This window comes from Phyllopteryx taeniolatus, chromosome 12, assembly GCF_024500385.1.
Source record: "Phyllopteryx taeniolatus isolate TA_2022b chromosome 12, UOR_Ptae_1.2, whole genome shotgun sequence".
Classification (NCBI taxonomy): domain Eukaryota; kingdom Metazoa; phylum Chordata; class Actinopteri; order Syngnathiformes; family Syngnathidae; genus Phyllopteryx; species Phyllopteryx taeniolatus.
In genome coordinates this window covers 17,749,457-17,769,518 of record NC_084513.1, presented here as the reverse complement: position 1 = coordinate 17,769,518, position 20,062 = coordinate 17,749,457, and the positions used below count along the sequence as shown (strand labels likewise).

At 41.5% G+C, this 20,062-nt stretch overlaps 1 protein-coding gene across 2 annotated transcripts; it reads left to right on the top strand.

The window, feature by feature from the left end:
* Positions 1-1,701: 1,701 nt before the first annotated feature.
* trpm2 (transient receptor potential cation channel, subfamily M, member 2) lies at positions 1,702-19,938 on the top strand. Of its 2 annotated transcripts, XM_061792076.1 has the most exons (32): positions 1,702-1,823; positions 2,721-2,889; positions 3,122-3,302; positions 3,899-4,062; positions 4,131-4,305; positions 5,320-5,381; positions 5,471-5,671; positions 5,744-5,846; positions 6,946-7,067; positions 7,561-7,926; positions 8,241-8,378; positions 9,324-9,453; positions 9,520-9,665; positions 10,415-10,527; positions 11,593-11,691; positions 11,780-11,996; positions 12,726-12,844; positions 12,925-13,057; positions 13,135-13,306; positions 13,988-14,168; positions 14,245-14,426; positions 15,415-15,547; positions 16,190-16,277; positions 16,349-16,433; positions 16,513-16,658; positions 16,762-16,817; positions 18,491-18,520; positions 18,615-18,701; positions 18,793-18,871; positions 18,945-19,046; positions 19,193-19,306; positions 19,387-19,938. In XM_061792076.1, exons 2-32 carry the CDS (start codon positions 2,734-2,736, stop codon positions 19,501-19,503), a joined length of 4,197 nt encoding a protein of 1,398 aa, XP_061648060.1. In that variant the 5' UTR covers positions 1,702-1,823; positions 2,721-2,733; the 3' UTR covers positions 19,504-19,938. The 2 variants fall into 2 exon arrangements, with proteins under 2 accessions (XP_061648060.1, XP_061648061.1); XM_061792077.1 differs by lacking the exons at positions 1,702-1,823; positions 2,721-2,889; positions 3,122-3,302; ... (10 more) ...; positions 10,415-10,527; positions 11,593-11,691 and having other exon boundaries at positions 11,798-11,830; positions 11,902-11,996.
* The last annotated feature ends 124 nt before the right edge of the window (positions 19,939-20,062 follow it).

The window sequence follows — 20,062 nt, the reverse complement described above, 5'->3', positions numbered from 1 at the left end:
TTAATTTGATTTTGCTTTATTTTTGACACACTTGAAGAAGTGAGCATTTGTTTTGAAATTCCTTTTTTTTTTTTTTTTTTTTTATTTATGGAGAACAATCAGATACTTTATTTGTTTATTTTAATTTATTTAAGTATTAATGCCTTCGTTTTGCTCCAAAGTTTCAATGCATGGTGCAGTTAGTCTGTCACGTAATAACACAATGCGTAAGTCTCTTCTGCCTGGCAACAGACTGTGATGCCTGTAGATGAAAATTAAACATTGCACCTATACGTGGCTCCAGTTAGTGAGTATGTGCGTTATGTTGTGTTTTCCAAACAGAGTAACACACTTCATGTTGGTTGCTGTGGTCAATCTTGGAAAAAGGAGGCTCTGAAGGTAAGTCAAAGAAGTAAATAATGTTACAGTACAGCTCTTGCATTGGATGTATTTTTATTTTTTTTATTCCGAAGGTTTACCTAATGAAGTGGCTCAACTCTGTCTCATCATCTGCTAAAGCAAAGAACGAGAAAAGCATTTGTGTGACGGAACGACACCAGAAGAAGAGATGTCGGCTCAACCGAGTGATTGAGTGTTTTAAAAAGGCGAGTGTCTGTCCACTTTCGCTTCCCAACTTCATTTAATTCAGAGGTCCTCAAACCTTTTAGGTCCAGGGACCCCTGACGGGAGAATGTTTTCCAAGAAAACCCTTTTATCCTAATGCCAATAAACACAACTACCATAGTTCACAAAGTAACTATGTCTCGAATCAAACTGAAACAAACCATATCAAGGCATACCATGTTGGGAATATACACTAATTTTATAGTGCAACAGCTAAAAAAAATGTACTTGTCTCGAGTGCCAAGTCTAAATTCAATAATGTAAATTTGCTCCCAGCAGTACGGTGAAATAGTGGTTAGCAAGTTTGGCAGTTCTGTGGCGGTGTTGTTACCTTTTAAGCAACGGATATCCGAACACAAACAGCAACACATGTAGACGTATAATATAACAATACTCACAGGCATATATTCTTTATCCTCTGTGAAGAGCGACTCATATTATTGCAGTACTGAGAAGCCAAGAGAGGAGCAGTAGTATATCCGTATCTTCCTTATACTGCCCCCAGGTGGCCAGGGTGCACACATCAGAATGAGCAGCACAATGTGCATTGAAGGAGAAAGTGTGACAAAAACTGTTCAATTCTATCTTTAATTATGTCATTACGCTAAGTTTTTATAAAGTATATTATTGTAGCGTGCTGTTTTTGTCACTTAAAAAATGCAATACAAAAATTAAGTAATAATTATGCTGTCAGTCAAAGCTATTGGGACAGCAAAAGTGAGTGGAGACTGCTATATTGAATACTGAATATACATTTGACCAGTTATTTATTTTTATGCGATACAAACTGTGTTACGGCTTCCAAGCGATGCACCCTTAATGTTTTCATTTTTCGTTTTTATTAATTTTTGCGCTAAAAAGCTGTAATTCATCCGCCACCAGTGATGTAATTGTATTGATCCAGCCTGGCGTCTGACTTAGAGTAAATGGGAGGTTTGGCAGCCGTCTCAGCTCAAACTGACATCACAGTCGGAGAGCGATGAGACAGCACAAACAGGCTAGACTCAAGGAACTGTTGGAGTGTTATTGCTATCACTCCCAGCCAAGCTTGCCTCCACCGCCATGGCGGAGACGGGACGGTCTCAGCTGATTCAAAATCTGACTTTGAGCGCCGGCACAGCCTTGAAGGTGGTTTCTTTGTCGCCCACTTTCCAGCACGTCACCTGGATTCGACAGAACATCCGCAACAAGGAGTGTTGCTTCTTTGAGAAAAGTGCCAGGTAAGGGGCTTTTGCTTTCTTGAATCCGCTGGAAGACCTTGTCCAGCGGTGCCTTGAGATACGAGCTGAATTAGTTCGGTGAGCACACTCGTAACTCAAATCATCTTTCCCCATTGAAATGAATGGAAATGCCATCAATCCGTTCCAGCCTCCAGGAAAAAAACAACAAAACATTTTATGTTTTCAAATGAGAAAAGTAGCACTCTATAAAATTGTGCTTTCTAAAAATAACATTAAAACAACATACAGTTATGACATAGTAGAAAAACTAAGTTCTGCTGTACTTTGCATCAATTGAAAGGCCATTGTACTGCTCCTTCTGGTGTTCCCACCTTGACCACCTGGTGGCAGAGCAGATGGATATACTGTATGTATTTGGGGACATTCCCAGCTCTTTAGTACGGCACTAATATTAGTCGTTCTTTGCAGAAGATAAAGAATATGATTGTGATAAATGTCTGCTGCACCATTAATCTTCAAATATCCGTTGCTTAAAGGGTTATAACACTGCCCCATCTGTAAGCCTGTTAATGGAGTTTCCCATTACGTGTTAGCATTAAGCTACTGCTGGCATTCCTCAAGCAAAGTTGTGCGGTTGTTTTAAATATGTGTAATAACGTGTAATTCACTTTGTTCCATTTTCAGTTTGACACTAAACCTTCGCTGGGAGTGGCAGTAAACCGCTTTTTGACCAATTGTTTACTAATTCTATGTGCCGAAGTGCCGCTTGTTGTGAAATGAGATACAAGTCAGCGCTCGTATTGTAAGTGTATGCGCGCAAGTCAAAGCAAAAAATTGGCCGAACAATGGCTTGTACCTTGAAAAACAGTCGGGTCATTGGAACCTCAAGGCACCACTGTAGTTTAACTCTGCTTGCCGTTCCTCGACTCACCGCAGAGAGGATGTATGCATGTGCGGCTATTCCAAGAGCGAGCACGTCGCCGACGCCGTCCGGACGGAGGACTCGAGCGGCGGGACCTGGGACCCGAACACGCACGTCCGTGAAGTGCCCACGGATGCTTTCGGGGAGATCAACTTTGGTGGTTTGCGGCAGACGACTACCAAGGTGGAAAAAAAAAATATCTGGGGGATTAAATTGTCATTTAGGGCCATATTGTGATATAACTTTGTCAGTAAAACACAAGAAAAGTCCAGTTAAGCTTATTTATACAGCTTCACAGGCCCACAATTCAAAATATCCATGACATCCTTAGCTCTCTAAAGATTAGAAGTTTTGTACTAGTCACTCAAATAATGACTGAGGGAAGTGTGTTGTATGTTCCTTTCTTCATGGTCAGTATGCCCGAGTGTCCACAGACACGAGTCCTGAGATGCTGTACCAATTGATGACTGAACAATGGAAAGTGCCTCCACCCAACCTTCTCATCTCTGTCACTGGAGGAGCCAAGAACTTCTACCTGAAGACCCGTCTCAAGAACGTCTTCCAAAGAGGTCTCATCAAAGTGGCCCAAACGACAGGTATTGGCAAGCAACGAAAAGCTGCGATGTGAACAATGTGATGCAAAGGTTGCGTATGAAAAGTTACGCTGCAAGAATTGCGACGAGGATCACGCTACTAAAGTTACTATACTACAGTTACAGTGCTAAAGTCACTCTGCTAAAGTTGTGATGTGATGGTTGCAGTATAAACGAAAAGTGGCACTACGAAACTGTTATGTGAGCTTTGTCACGTCAAGTTTATTTGCATAGGCCTTAATCACAAAAGAGTCTCAAAAGGCTGATTTATTCCAATAACGTGAAAACAAAAAGGTGCTTCTGACCAGTAGGTAGAGTATGTTCAAACAATGTATAAAATAAGAAAACTGGTAACATAAAGTGCTATTAACAAGTAGGGGAAAATAAAGACTAATAAACAAAGCGCGACTGACGAGTAGGGAAAATAGTAATATCCTAAAAAGACTAATAATAGGGAAAATATCAATCAATTTAAACAAAGAAGAAGTGGAGCAATGAGGAATACCAGAAAAATTCCAGAACTTGTGGGGAAAAACATGAGCACAAAACGTCCGACGAAACAATGAGTTTCGCGTGGACGACACACTGCGTTTGTGCAGGTGCATGGATCATCACGGGGGGAACCAACACTGGCGTCATGAAGCATGTAGGGCAGGCGGTGAGGGATTACTCCCTGAGCAGCTCCATGCAGGGCCAGATCGTGACCATTGGACTGGCAACATGGGGAGTCATTCACAACAAAGAAGTGCTGGTGCATTCACAGGTACAATGAATACACTTTAGTGGGATCACAAGCATCATCTACAGTCCAATTACCCGCGTTCTCCACAGGGTTGTTTCCCCGCTCATTACCCGATGGACGTCAAGGGTCGACTGCCCTGCCTTGACAACAACCACACCCACTTCTTGTTGGTAGACGACGGCACCCACGGCCGGTACGGTGTCGAGATTGATCTGAGGAGTCGTCTGGAGAAGTGCATCTCCGGAAAGACTCTTGGAAACAAAGGTTAAAGCGACAGCTACAGCACACCGTTACGGTTACATTATATGGGCATGCTGCACCCTTGAACCAAAAATGAACCCGATTTGCTATCTCGAACAAACATCAACGTTGGAATAGGAATGGTGTGCTCTTACTAGGATGCTGATTATATTGCGCTATGGACGTTGCGGTATGGAATACTTGGATGCTAGTGACAATGCGCCGCAGATGTCGAAATATGGAAAGTTGTGATATGAATTTCGTGGTATGAAGGTGGCGATACAAACATTGCAATGCCAAAGTTGACATACCAAAGGTGCCGTACTAAAGTTACCGTTCCAAAGTTGCCCTAGAACCTTGCGTTGCGAACAGGGCAATATGAAAGTTGCAAAACCAAAATTGCGATACAAGGTTAAAGTAATTAAATGATATGGATGCAAATGCTGTATACTTCCATCTGCACATGGTGACGCAAACATGACTAAGTAAACATTGTAGTACGAAAGTTGTGATGCGGTTGTTGAATTGTGGAAGTTGCAATGCAAAAGTTGTGTTGAGGTATGATACTGAAGTTGGAATACACCCATTGCGATGCAGGCATAATACAGATGTTGTGATACGGAATGTGTGGTGTTGTGTTACGAAAGTCGCATAGCAAAAGTTGTGTTACAAATGTCGTGTTAAAAAAAAAAATTGCGTTGTGGACATTATGTTCTGAAAGACAGGTTCCGAAAGTCACGTTCCAAAATTCACATTCCAAAACTTGGCGAAAGTCGTGTTATGGAATCTGCAATGTTGCGTTCCGGAAGCCGCGATACGACGATCGTGTTATGAAAGTTGCACAGCGAAAATGCTGACGACGTTGCGATACGAACTTTGCGGAACGGACTTTTCACTATGGATGTTGTAACACCAAAAACACTAGACTAGAATTACCCCAAGACACATTCCATCTTTTCACTTCCACTTTCTCAATGATGTATTTTGAAATCAGTGTTTCTAGTATTGTTTTTTTTTTTTTATTATTTATATTGCCAGCTGTTGGAGTGACCATCCCTGTGGTGTGTGTGGTTCTGGACGGAGGAGCAGGCACTCTCAATGTGAGTTCTCCCTAGTGTCCTCATCTTCACCACTGCCAGCTTCCGTGGTCTTCTCCTTTTCCGACCGTCTCGCATCCTCTTCTTCCCAGACCATCTACACGGCCATGCTCAACGACACGCCGTGCGTGCTGTTGGAGGGCTCCGGGAGAATGGCCGACGTGATCGCCCATGCAGCGGGACTACCCGTAAGCCAGGTCACCATCAGTCTCATCCACCGCCTGCTCAAGAAGTTCCTCAGCCTGGAGTACGACAACTTCACCGACCTCAAGATCATCGAGTGGACCAAAAAGGTAAGTGAACACAATCCCCTCCTATTATTCTTCTTTTATTTGGTTTGCCTGTGCATCTACTTCCTGTGCCAGATTCAGGACATCATCAGGATGTCTCACCTGCTGACGGTGTTCAGAGGAGGCGGAGACAGTCACGGAGATGTAGATGTGGCCATTCTACAAGCACTCTTTAAAGGTGAGCTTGTACTTAGAATGCTTTTAGTTGATTCCGCATCCTTCAAAATGGTTTCCATCGCTGACCTCCATTGTTATCAATAAAACAATTTCCTGGCAGACTTTCTGCTGAATTAGCTAGCGAAGATCTTCTGCCACAGTGTGCTTGGGAGCTCAGGAATTGACTGGCCACCAGAACCTCATTATCAAACCATGCAGGGAGAGTGCATCCACTGTGTTGCACCAATTAGGCAGTTAATGGGCCTGACGCACAGTGCCACAAATAGAGTGTTGGTTGAATGGCATGTCTGTGATGTTTCGTAGCATTTTTATAATAATAATAATAATAATCAATATTTTAAACACATATCAAACAATTAATTAACAGAATGTTAATTTTATTTGGTATAATTATTAATTAATAAAGTTGTTCATGCACTTTCATTTTGCAATTCAAATTACTTTATTATTTATTTATTATTATTATTATTAGTTTTACTTTCTTTTCATTTTCTTGATTGACTTTGACATGTTCTGTATTGAATATACATACATATACATTGTTTTAATTCTTTGTTTTTAAGGTGAGAAGTACAGTACATTTAAGTACAGTTATTTTGTAATATAATCATTACTATGTATGAAATATAAAATACATATTGATCTGAAAATGGCATTGTCACAAGTTTCTTAATATTATTTTTGATGATGATGAGGATGATGATGTTGATGGTGATTATTACTTTTGTTGTTATTCTTATCAATGATTGCGGTTCTCATTGTTGTTGTTATTATAATTGTGTAATGTATTTACAATAAGTAAAATTTAATCCGTGCTCTCCATTAAATAGAAAATGTATTTTTTAAATGACAAGTATATTATACAGTATACAGCCATTTCACAATTAAATCGCTGCAGTATATTACATTAAAAATAGTTAATTTTCAAATTAATTCAAATACATTTCCTTCCAATTGAAACTCTACAAAATATGTACAAATACTAAACAAAAACAGCATCCATCGCTGGCCCAATCTTTTGGGGCGTTTGTGCCACCTGCCAGTAATGCAGAGCTCCCAATGAGGAGGTTTCCTTATTTGTGTGTTGTCACACTTCTCAGCTTCGAGGGCCAGCTCATCACAGGTAATGGAGGGTTGGCGGAGGCAGCTGGAGCTGGCTATAGTCTGGAACAGAGTGGACATAGCCGCCACGGAAATCTTCACCGACGAGAGCCAGTGGAAGGTGAGACGCCCTGAGACGCGCAGCTAGCAATGAGGCCAGGGAATTTGTTTGGTTTTACATTCGAACTGCCACTATCATAAAACTTCTATGAACTGCATTAGGACTGTTATTGTTAATATTTTAGAAAACTGCAACAGTCACTTTAGCCAAATTGTACTAAGCACAATGGTGGAGTTCCTACCAAAAGAAAGAGTAGTCTTTCTTCTTTCACCAGAATTAAAAGTGTATAGCTTTTTCTGTTCTTTTGTAATCAGCAGTATAACATGGGTTGGTTTCGCTGACCAAAAAGTGGAAAACAACAAAGTCATGTTAGTCATGACAATTGTTTCACAAACCTGAAGTTCACAGACAAGGTGGGCGAGACCCTCTTCCACATGTAAACGTACTTAACGAATATATACGTCAGTGGCAGTAAACGGTTTGATTCTTGTTGATGAATACAAACGTCTGCCGAAGTGATGGATTAAGTGGCATGTTCTATATTTTCCTCCAGTCCAGTGACCTTCACTGGGCCATGTTCTCAGCCCTGGCCAGCAACAAGCCTCAGTTTGTGAGCCTCCTGCTGGAGAACGGCGTGAATCTCAGGGAGTTCCTGCAGAGCGAAGACACTCTGTGCGAGCTCTACAAGCAGCTACCCAACTGCTTCTTCCTGCGCAAGCTGGCCAAGCGCGTCCGCGCTTCCTGCTTCCAGAGGAGGAAAGTGTTCGCCGTCAGGAACCGGGTGCGCTCAGCGCAAAGCGAGGGCATCGCCTTGAGTCATGTGTCGGAAGAAGTGCGCCACCTATTGGGTAGCTTCACCCAGCCCATCTACCCGCCGCCCACCATGACGTACCACTTCAATATGGAGGACGCAGCATCGGTGATACACTTTAAATCAGGGCAATTATAATAATAAATGGCTACCAGTTTGATACACACTTCTGAAATAACACATTTGCATAAATTACATGAAATTATGTTATTTTTAATGAATGACATTCATCTATTATATATATCATCTATATATATTATCATTTTAATGATTTCGCAAGAGTAATTTTAACAAGGTAGAAAACAAATGGAAGCAAAGGACGTCATTGAGAGGATTAAAACTATGATGGACTTTAAAGAAATAGTTCACGCAAAGCCATTACAGCAAAGCGCGTTGCTTGATTCCCTCCACTGTCCTTCTAGTTGTCGAGGAGTATGTCAAGTTCACAAGCTCCTCTCAGGGTGCACCTCGCCGAGGCCCAGAGAGACCCAGCCAGAGACCTTTTTCTTTGGGCCGTTGTCCAGAAAAATAGGGAGCTGTCAGAAATCTCCTGGGAACAGGTAAGCAAGATCACAGTTGGAATTTATTTTTTACCAGTGACTCCCAATGACTGAGAGGGGCATGGGGGGAGATGGGCTAATATTGCATATGCGTATCGCCTTTCAGAGTCTGTACTTTTTAACTTTTACTTGAATAAGGGAGTTGAATCACTACTTCTACAACCCCAATTCCAATGAATTTGGGACGTTGTGTTAAACATAAATAAAAACAGAATACAATGATTTGCAAATCCTGTTCAACCTATATTTAATTGAATACACTACAAAGACATTTATTTAATGTTCAAACTGATCAACTTTATTGTTTTTACCCATGCCACGTTGAGGAACATTGTCCTTAAACTGTTCCGCTATTTTCTCACGCACTTGTTCACAAAGAGGTGAACCTCGCCCCATCTTTGCTTGTGAATGACTGAGCAATTCAGGGAAGCTCCATTCATACCCAATCATGGCCCCCACCTGTTCCCAATTAGCCTGTTCACCTGTGGGATATTCCAAACAGGTGTTTGACGAGCATTCCTCAACTTTCTCATTCTTTTTTTGCCACTTGTCCCAGCTTTTTTGGAACGTGTTGCAGCCATAAAGTTCTAAGTTAATGATTATTTGCTCAAAACAATAAAGTGTATCAGTTAGAACATTACATATCTTGTCTTTGTAGTGTATTCAATTAAATATAGGTTGAACATGATTTGCAAATCTTTGTATTCTGTTTTTATTTATGTTTAACACAACGTCCCAACTTCATTGGAATTGGGGTTGTACTTTCACCAAAGTCTTTATTTTATCCAAGCATCTGTACTTCTGCTTAAGTACAGAGAGTCAGTACTGTTGCCACTTCTAGATTTTTGTAATGTAAAACGTGTGCCTTGGCTCAATAAAGGTCGGGAAACACTGCTCCGTATTGTGTATTTGTATAATATACTCAGTGTACGCCGATTGGCACAGTGTACAGACTGCGTGTCCGCCGCTCTGGCCGCCTGCAAGATCCTGAGGAAGATGGCCCAGGAGGGAAGCGATGCGGACGAGGCCGCGGACATGCGAGAGCTGGCCGATCACTTTGAGATGCGCGCCATCGGTACGACTATACGTCACACACGGAGGAGAAAAAATGTCCAGAGAATTGTGTGCGTTTGTGTTGTAGGCGTTTTCACCCAGTGTTACAGCGGTGGAGAGGAGCGGGCTAAGAAGCTGCTGGTTCGCGTGTCGCCATTTTGGGGGAAGACCACGTGCCTGAGGCTAGCGCTGGAGGCTAACTGTAAAAGCTTTGTGGCCCTGTCAGGTGTCCAGGTAGAGCCAACCAGCCTTTATTAAGTTCCTGATATTAATACGTGAGTGAAAGTACAAGTATCTTAACAGAAAATAACGTCAGTATAGTTTTTTTTTTTAATGCTTACCTCAGTTGTGTAATTTAAGATCTGCGTGTTGGGTAATGAGCGACGTTCGCTAGCACATGTTAGCATGGCCATCACGTTAACCATATGCCTAAACAAGCTCATGATAATTAAAACAACAGTCATATTTCTACTTCACTTGATTAATATCAATTACTTTATTCAACCTCGACATGATTCTAAAGGTTGGACGGCGGCTATTTCTGTCCCTTTTGTTATGCACTTTATTCTATCAGCAGTCTTTTACTCCGATGTTGTATGAAAACAATTCCTTCTTCCATCTTAAATTAAATAATATTTAAATCTTAAAAAAAGATAGTTAGGTGAAATGTATCGGAGTAAGAGTATACATTTTATTTTTGATATGTAGTGGAGTAAAAGTGAAAGTTTATTGCTGAATGTTGAACAACAAAATAAAGTGAAAAGTCTATTTGTACACCGTTTACATGACAACACCCGTTGCTCCACTTGGAATAAAATGAAATGAAATAAAGTAACAAAAGCTATAGAATAAGTATTATTTCTGATGCACAGGATCATTTTAGATTTTGCAGGAGTACCTAATGTTTTGGCTGTATGACGTGTGTGTGTGTGTGTGTGTGCGAGTGTGTGTGTGTGTGTGTGCATGTGTGTGTGTGTCACCAGGCCCTGCTGACAGAGATCTGGTGTGGTGAGCTTTCAGTGGACAATCCTGTGTGGAGGGTGACGATCTGCATGATCTTCTTCCCTCTTATCTACACTTGGTTCCTGATTTACAGGTGACCCTCACCTCACTCGAGCACAGCAGCGTTGGGGAATACACTGCAGAGATCCGATTGGATGTTTCCTGCAGCATGTACAATCAAATCATAATTACTGTACAGCCCTCCCCAGATACTATGTAAATATGCCATTTAGGGGCTGACTGCAATCTAATTGGCCTCTTGGTCAGTGCTATACTTGTACAATGAGGTCATGACATCCTTGCTTTTCTGTTCATTATCTCACTTTTTAAAGCGGAAGGCTAAAGGATAAGTTTGTCCACTTTCTATCCACCATCCATTTTCTATACCGGTTGTCCTCATTAGTGTGGCGGGTAAACCAGCAAAGCGCATACACACCAACAAGCATTCACGCTCACGTACACACCTATGGACAATTTTCAGTGAGCCTAACGAGCATGTTTTTGGAACGTGGGAGAAAGCCGCAGCACTCGGAGAAAACCCACGCAAGCACTGGGAGAACAAGAGGCAGATGCGCTAAGCACGAGTGCACCGAGCTGCCCAGCAAGAAATGCAGTGCTATGAGACATCACCGTGTATGACAGAGTAATTATAATTAAATTACATTACAATAATAAGCAAATAATACAGTACAGTACATCAAGATTAAACACATGTTTCCATACTTGACTGTTCCACCAGATGACAGCAATATCGCTTTTATCGGGTATACTGTGTTTGGGACTGCAAAATGAGATTCATGGTTCTTTGACTAGTGGTTAGCATGCTCTACCTCACAGTTCTGTGGTTTAAATCTCAGCTCTGGCCTTCCTGTGTGGAGATGCATGTTATCCCTGTGCTTGCGTTGGTTTTCTGTGGGTACTCCGGCTTCCTCCCGCATTCCAAAAGCGTACATTAGGTTAATTGAAGACTGAATTGTCCGTACCGTAACTGTGAATGTGAGTGAATGGTCATCAATATGTAGGTTGTACCTTGGGATACCCCTAATCCTAATAAGGACAAGCACTATAGAAAATGGATGTAGGCCTGGTTCTCTACTATGGTTTTCCTTATGAACAAACTCTATTACGTCATGAATTAATGTTTCCTCATTCCTACTAGACCCGACGAGCTAATCCAGAAGCAAAATGAGAAAAAGGAAGACATCAAGACCGTGGCGAGCGTTACGGGAAGTGTGCTCCGAACTAAAGCAAAAAGCCCGTGAGTAAACATTTATGTGTAACATCTACAAGTATAACAACATCCTATTAAAATGCATAATGATAATGGCCCTTTATAACCCCAATAGTGACCTCACAACCATGAAGTCTCTCAACTGCTGGTCCAGACTGGCCTGCCTGTACAGCTCGCCGCAAGTCAAGTTCTACTGGAATATTGTGTCCTACTTCGCCTTCCTCTTCCTCTTTGCAGTGGTGCTGATGATGGACTTCCAGACCACACCCTCCCCCGCAGAGATTCTGCTGTATGTGTGGCTCTTCTCTGTGGTGAGCGAGGAAGTCCGGCAGGTAAGAAGCGTCTTGCAGGTTATTAAATGAACAGGCCATGTTTAAACTAACATTTTTATATTCATAACTGTCATACAAGTGTAAACAAAAGGTAGCTCATTTGAAATAAAACTTTAAAAAAGTAAAACTACTCATCTGGTAATGCAGAGGGAACCGCAAGGTGTTTGCAGAGCTATACTGTCACCACTTGCTGCTTTATAGGTAGTTCTAGAATTAATGTGTTGTTTAGTGAGTGTATTTACATTGGCATCTGCTTGATGAAATTATTTTCTATGTTGGAATCGTTGTATTTATTGGGTCTCAAAAACTCGTGCATTTTTTGCAAGGGAGCGCATCCTGGTGACAATGTTATGTAATTATAGGGGTCGTGAACACGAGCCCTCAAACCTCACTCAGCAGAGCCCGATGGGAAAAATAAAATAGTCTGTGACGTCAATTTCACCTATCAACACAAAATTGTGTGGACATATCTGTTATGACCAGATGCACGGAAAAGTTTCAAGTACCCATGCACACAGTTGGACAGGAAATCAGCCATTTAGTTTGAAGAGGCCATTCTGGACGAATTCCAGTGCTCAGTCTTTGGCGAAGCCCTACTTGAGTAGTCAGAGTCTTGACAATGTCACATGTTCCATTTCCGATTCTGTGGATATTATCACACCACACCAAAGTGTGACAAATTAGGCCTTCTTTTGATTTTCCACTGTACTTTGTCTTTTTTGACCTAAGTTGTTTTATGACCCCGATGGCTTTGGGTTCCATAAGAAAGCCAGGATGTATATTAGAGAGCTTTGGAATATTTTGGATGTTCTATCCATCATCCTCTTCATCATAGGCCTCGTTTTTAGGTGAGCTACCGTGTCTTGCAGGTCAAACAAACTCATCTCCCGGCTCGTCATGGAAACTAATCATCGTTTGTCTCCTCAAGGCTAACGACCAAGCTGTTCTACGCTGGCAAGATCATCCTCTGCATCGACTTTGTGGTCTTCTGCTTGCGTCTCATGGCCATCTTCAGCATCAGTCGGACGCTTGGACCTAAAATCATCATCGTCAGGAGGATGGTCAGAGCATCCAGATGGGACGTATTGAAAATAGCAGCGATAACAAAGCAATTCACCAGCACCATCTATCTTTCTAGATGATGGACATGTTCTTCTTCATGTTCCTGCTGAGTATCTGGGTGGTGGCGTACGGCGTAGCCAAGCAGGGCATCCTGATCCACAATGACCACCGACTGGAGTGGATTTTCCGGGGGGCCGTGTACGAGCCCTACCTCATCATATTCGGCAACGTCCCCACCAACGTTGATTGTGAGCAGACACGGCAAAAAGTTATGGGACACACTCAACTCTATGTCTAATTTTGTAGAAATAATTCAGGGAGCGCACAGAGCAGTCTATACAGGTGTGCTTAGATGATCTTGATCTGTATTCTGTCAAACTTCTCCAAAGTTTTCGACAAGCGGGTTTAGTTACAGACCAATACCATCAATACGGTCCCAATATTTTTGTTTTGAATTGCAAATGATAGCTAATTGCGTCAAATATTTGTATCCGATTAAAATTGTATCCAGTTATTGCCATACATTAAATAATTTGATTTATGTTTTGATGGAATCCCACCACTATTAAAATTATAATATACTAGTGCATCTCAATGAAATAGAAGATTGAGGAAAACTAGATTTATTTTCGTAGCTTGTGACTCATATTATGTGGGGAAATTCACCACACAGGGAGTGATTGGCATAGCTTAAAGCTAATAAAAACCTGAAATTCACACTTTCAAGGAATTAGAATATTATATTTGTACATAAGAAACAATCAAAATAAAAGAAATTAGGCATAGTCATAGGACTGTAAATGACCTTAATTTAAACCGAGGTCCCCCTATATTTGTGGTGCGGCGAAGGCTACTGTTTGACAAGGCTCGACTCCATTTTGGTTACACTGTTTTAGCACCAGTGAACCATGAGGATGTCCATATTCCAGATTCAGAATTTGACTTGAACTCGTGTACCATGAACGGTACGGACCCCTTGAAGCCCAAATGTCCCGTGCTGAATGAGAACCAAACCCCGGCCTTCCCCGAGTGGCTCACCATCATCATGCTGTGCGTTTACCTCCTCTTTGCCAACATACTGCTGCTCAACCTGCTGATCGCCATCTTCAAGTACGTCCTCGCCCTCTTCGTTAGCTCACCTGCGTTTGTGAATTGAACCCAAACACTCAGTCTCTCTGTGGCGCAGCTTCACGTTCGAGGAAGTGCAGGACAACTCAGACCGTATATGGAAGTTCCAAAGATACGAGCTCATTAAGGAGTACCACAGCCGCCCCGCCGCCCCTCCTCCCTTCATCATCCTCAGCCACCTTTACATCTTCATCAGGAATGTGGTGCTTTGCAGGCCGCCGGTTAAATCACAAAAGTTCAGTGAGTATGAGGGCACACATTCTTGTATTCCAGCTTCCTCTACAAAGTGGCGTCTTTAAAGCCTAATGTTTGTGAAATTTTGTGCTTGCGTGTTACATTCTACGCGTCTCCTGGGGGCTAAGTCCCCTTGTCCGTAAAACCTAGGGGCGCACACGTTCCCAAAACATGCATCTTAAGTTCTCAACTCAACTCAGTTTCATTCGTAGTAGAAAACGCGATAAAACAAACACAACTGATATAAAATGCTGTTCCTAAATAAAAATTTAACATGAACACAAGACAAGTGAATATGACATAACCTAAAAAAACAGTAAAACAATAACAAAGAAAAACTAAATAAATAATACACTAAAACAGGGGAAGTTGTCTCATGCTGTGTTAAAAGCCAAGAGATATATATATTTTTTTTTTAAGGCGGGTTTTAAAAATGGACATTAAGTGGGGCTTGTCTAATATGCACCGCGAGGTTGTGCAATAGTTCGGGACTTAGAGGATGGAGCACCCCAGAGAGGTAAGACGAGGCCATCTAGAATTTTAAAACAAATAGCAGACGCTTACATTTTTGAAGTACATAAACAACCAGTGATTTAACTACAAGATTCACTGAAGACTCTAAATTGTCCATAGTTGTGAATGTGTGTGTGAATTGTTGTTTGTCTATATTTGCCCTGTGATTGACTGGCGACCAGGCTCGGCTTTACCCCACTTCTCACCCAAAGTCAGCTGGGAAAGGGTCCGGCTCACCTGTCATCCTAATGAAGACAAGCGCTATAGAAAATTAGTGGATGGATTGAACCATTCCTTCTGCCCCATAATCAAATATGGTACAATCTTGTAGTCTTACATCATCCTTTATGAACCGTGAGATAGTCTGCTTACTAGCAAACAGAGCATCAACTAAATAAACCTCACTACGACTTCACATTTGTCAATAGTGTGTGCCAATAGTTTTTTTTTCCTTTTTTTAATTGTTTTTTTTTTCTTCCAGGGACTGAGCTTCCTCACATTGAAGAAGAGGAGCTGCTGTCGTGGGAGGCCCTGATGAAAGACAGATACCTGCTGTCCACCCAGCAGCAGCAGACTCAGACCATGGAGCGATGCATCGTGGACACGGCGCAAAAGTATGAAATCCTGAAATCCATCCGTCCATTTTCTATCGCGCTTGTCCTCATTTGAGTGGTGGGAGAGCTTGACCTTATCCTAGCTGACTTTGGGCAAGAAGTGGGATCCACCATGGACTAGGGGTTTACTACTCCACATTGACTTGAATCGAATTTAGAGCTTGATGTGTTTTTAGCTTGAGGAGGAGGCAGAGCTGCTTGCAGCAACAGAGAAGTGCGCCGGGTTAAATTAGTCCGTCACCTCAATTGATTTAAATCGGCTTCTATTTCCGAATGTGTAGATGAGTAACAAGAACCAGTACATGGGGCAAAGCCAAGCTTGAACAGGATTTTAAACTACTTTTCCAATTAGTAATTAATGAGATCTGAATACACAATGAACAAATACATTGTAATTAACCAATTTATAGGGAAAACATGGCTACATGAATGCAGCAAATATTACAGGTAACCCTCCATTGGGAGAACATGCAAACACCACACAGGAAGGCTTGAGCTGAGATTCAAACCCAGAACCTCAAAATTGTGAGGCAGATCAACTTACGAACCAACCCCACTGCCCCAATCCTGAAATCTGTTTTAAAAATCCATTGAAGTGAGTCATATTTTTAATTAATGTTGAAATGTGTTTTCATCCCTCAGGGTCAGCGCGATAACCGATAGACTGGAGCGGGAGGAGGAGATGAGCTCTGCCATCTTGATGAAACGTCTGTCCCGACTGGAGGAGCAGGTCTTGACCCTGTCTTTGCGCAAATACTCGCTCAAGATACTCTATGATGATGCACTGAATACCATCTGCAGGTTGTCCAGTCAGCCAAAGGCCTGCAGTGGATCATGGAGAGTCTGAAGTCAAAGGGTCTTGCCGGGAAACAAGAGCAACCACTCAGTCTGCTACCAATTTTTGTACCTTTTTAATACATTTCATAGTGTTGATTTCCATTCATTCATTTTCTCCTTTTCTTCAGCGATACTTTCAACAGCAAAGGACTCTTCAGAAACCTCGGAATCAGTGACTGGGGCGGATGGCTTCCACGTCAAAGCCCGACAGTTACACTACCCAAACAGCAAGGTCACTCGCTTCCCTGTACCCGAGGAGAAGGTGCCATGGGAGGTAGTCAACCTTTCAACATATACATTTCACCCTCTGATCCACATTGCACTTGTCACAATGTTACTCACTTTCTTTTAAATGTTGTTTTTTGGGTTTTTTTTAGGTCAGCTTCAGCTCATACATGCCTTCATATTATAGATCAGAGGACAATGCGGATGGGTATGTTTTATGTTGTTTGCAATTAGACTTGGAGACCGATAATGTAGAGTGGAACCTCTGAAATCTGATGAAGTTCTTTGGTACATGGGTTGGTTTCACCACAAACACAGGTTTCCGACCAGAAAGCTGAAAACAGCAGCAACAACAAAAAGACTGATTGGTTTTGATGGCAAAATAATAATTTATTAACAGATTTGCAACTAAGAAATGCGCCGTGTGGCTCAAGTTGAACGATAGTGGCTTTTTCATACTACTTATACATATACTGTATCAAGTGTGAAGTGCCTGTACTTGTCCAACTTCGAACGTGTTGCCATTTCTCTCCCTCATAATCGACGTGCCAAGCCGAGATTCGCCACCTAATTTTTATCTTCGACTTAAGAACTGTAGTGGTCTCAAACCCGAAATGATGCAACACCGCCATCTACATGGATCTGTTAGTCATTGCAGTGGTTCACAAACCTGAATTTCACAGACAAGCCGGGTGAGAACCATTTCCACACCTACTAGCTGAAAAACTTACTTGACAAATATATTTGTCGGCGGCAGTAAACGGGTGGATTCCAGTTTCACGCCGGGGAATGAGTACATCACATGATGTAATGTTATACAATGTTAGTTTAAACAGCATGAGAGTCGATTTAATGAAATAAAGGCCTCACGGTAAGTGGTTCTTCTCAGGAACTGTCCCAGTTAATTGATGGAGAATCCTCCACACTCACTTCCCTCATCACCCCTTTTTGAACAGGGGAGGGGAAGGAAAGAGGAGAAACAGCACTAAAACAGGCCAAAATCCAGATGTCAGGGCATAAGGCAGGTCAAGAGAGAAATATCAGACTAGCTGTGGTTCAAGCAAATGCAAGCGTCTACAGTGTAGAAATAAGTCTTGAGTTAAATTTGAAACATTTTCTCACAGTTATTCCAAAAGACAGACCACTGTTGTTCCATTTAGAATCCTACCAGCATTGTTTTGAAAAAAATATGCCTTTTAAGGCAAGGCAAGACAAGGCAAATGTATTTATATAGCACATTTCATACACAAGCTAACTTAATGTGCTTTAGATGATTAAAAGCATTTCAAAAAAAAGAAGAAAAAAGACAGTTTATTAAAATTAGTAAAAGAACGTATAGTGCAAAAGTCCCACAAACGTTGGGAGTTCGAACCGCCATCATGTCAGATGTTAGCACATCAGACGAGACCTCAATTAAGCAAGCATAAAAGCGAGAACCCGCGCATGTTTTAGGAACCAGTCTGGCATGATGTCACGTTACATATCAGCATATTGCATGAGGCTTCAGCTAGCTGCCATACACGTTGTCGCTTGCATGTTTTATTGATTTACTATTTAATATATTGAAAATGGTTAATTTCTTTTTACACTTGTGCAACAGTTAACATTATAAAATGAGTTGCAACAGGGCACATATAGATTTCTTTTAACTTCAAACGTAACTTGATTTTACACATATACTGTAAGATAGATTTCTTTGAATGACTTACAATTACCTGTGCAGTCAATATAAGTTTTATTTATTCCTAGCACATCTTAAACCAGCAACCTGGTACTTGGACTTAGAGGTTCCACTATCGCTGATTGGCCACCAAGACATTTTCCTTATGAACAAACCCTGTCTTTTATCTACTTGATTCCATTTTGTTGTCTTCCAAACAGATCGGACTCCGAAGTTTTGGAAAATTACAGGTATGCTGTTCTGATGGATGGATGGATGGAAGTTTGTTGACGGCTTAATACAGTAAACTTGATGTCATGTGTTTGTTTGCCTTTCTGACACCAGAAACCCTGGAGGGAGGACCGGCATCAGAGGTCAAGGTTCACTCAGTCATCTGGGTCCAAATCTGCACGTAGACCTTGTGATTACACGGTGGGTCCATATCAAGTAAATAAGGGGGAAATCTTCCTTATTTCTGCATGTAATAATATGAGTTTTTATTTTTATTTTTTTTTCCTCCTAGCCTGCGGGACAATGGACGCTCAGTTTTGGAGTTTCTGGCAGTTGAAGACGACCAACAAAAGATGTTGCTTCTACCTGGGGTGAGTACAGTTTTCCAGTGCTTTTTAACCTGATGACATTTACTTGACACTCCTCCTTTTACAAACTTTGTAGGGACCGGTTGAATCTGCTGAGCGTCTGCCATTGGCTCTAATGAGAACCATGGGCAAGAGTCTGTATGAAAAATTGCATGAAAAAATGGCAGAGGGAATACTGGTAGGTCTGTTTCAACACTTAAATGTCAATGTGTTTGGATGTTTCTATATCTGATTGTATTTCTTGTGATACAAGTTGAAGAAAATATGCTATATTCTTCTTCTTTCTTCCAATTTATTTTGTATTCATCTTTGACACGCCTTCAGGTGTTTGAAGGTTACGTGGACGACGTCAGGAACACAGACAACGCCTGGGTGGAAACCACAGTCATCAACCTTCACTTGGATTCAAGTGAGGATTCGGAAGATATCGTCAACATGGTGAGAGCCACCGTATACATTTCTACGAGGTACGGCGTCAAGTGATAGCCCTGACCTCTTTCTGCTTTTCCGCCTCACAGGTGGCGTGCAGTCGCGGCTCTCTGCAGTGGCAGGAGGCGAGCTGCAAAAATGGGCTTTGCTCCGACCAAAGTGACTCGTTGCGGCGGGTCGCCATGCTGCATAACAGGAACTCGTAACACTCACGCAGCTATCTTACCAAATCAATACATGCTGCTCAAGTGTCAAGCAACATCAGTGAAAGCATGCACAATGTTTCAGGTGTTCATTGTTACCGCTGTATGCTGCTTTTATTGGTGAATGCTCACAGCTAACTCCAGAACATGCATCTTTCCATAATCCATCGACAGACGTCCGACAATTTATCATTATCTTGGACAATAATAAGCCACATTGATACTTGAAAATGTACACGATAAATAAACAATACAGTACAAGGAAAAGACAATAATGCCCATATGAACCTCTGCAAAGGGTACTTGAATGCGCACTTCTGTGTGACAATGTAGTAAATATGTTCCTGCTGCAATTGTATTGGAATGTGGGATTTATTGAGAGTTTATTATTTTTGTTAATTTAAATGAATGAATAAATAAAGGCTTTTTGCTGCACTATTATGGCACCTTCTTTTGTATACCTTCATGTAGGCTTATGCTTTGCATACTGGACATAGCTTTAGCATTTTTATTTATTTTATGAAATCTAATTTTAATTTAATAATTTACATTATTTTTTTTT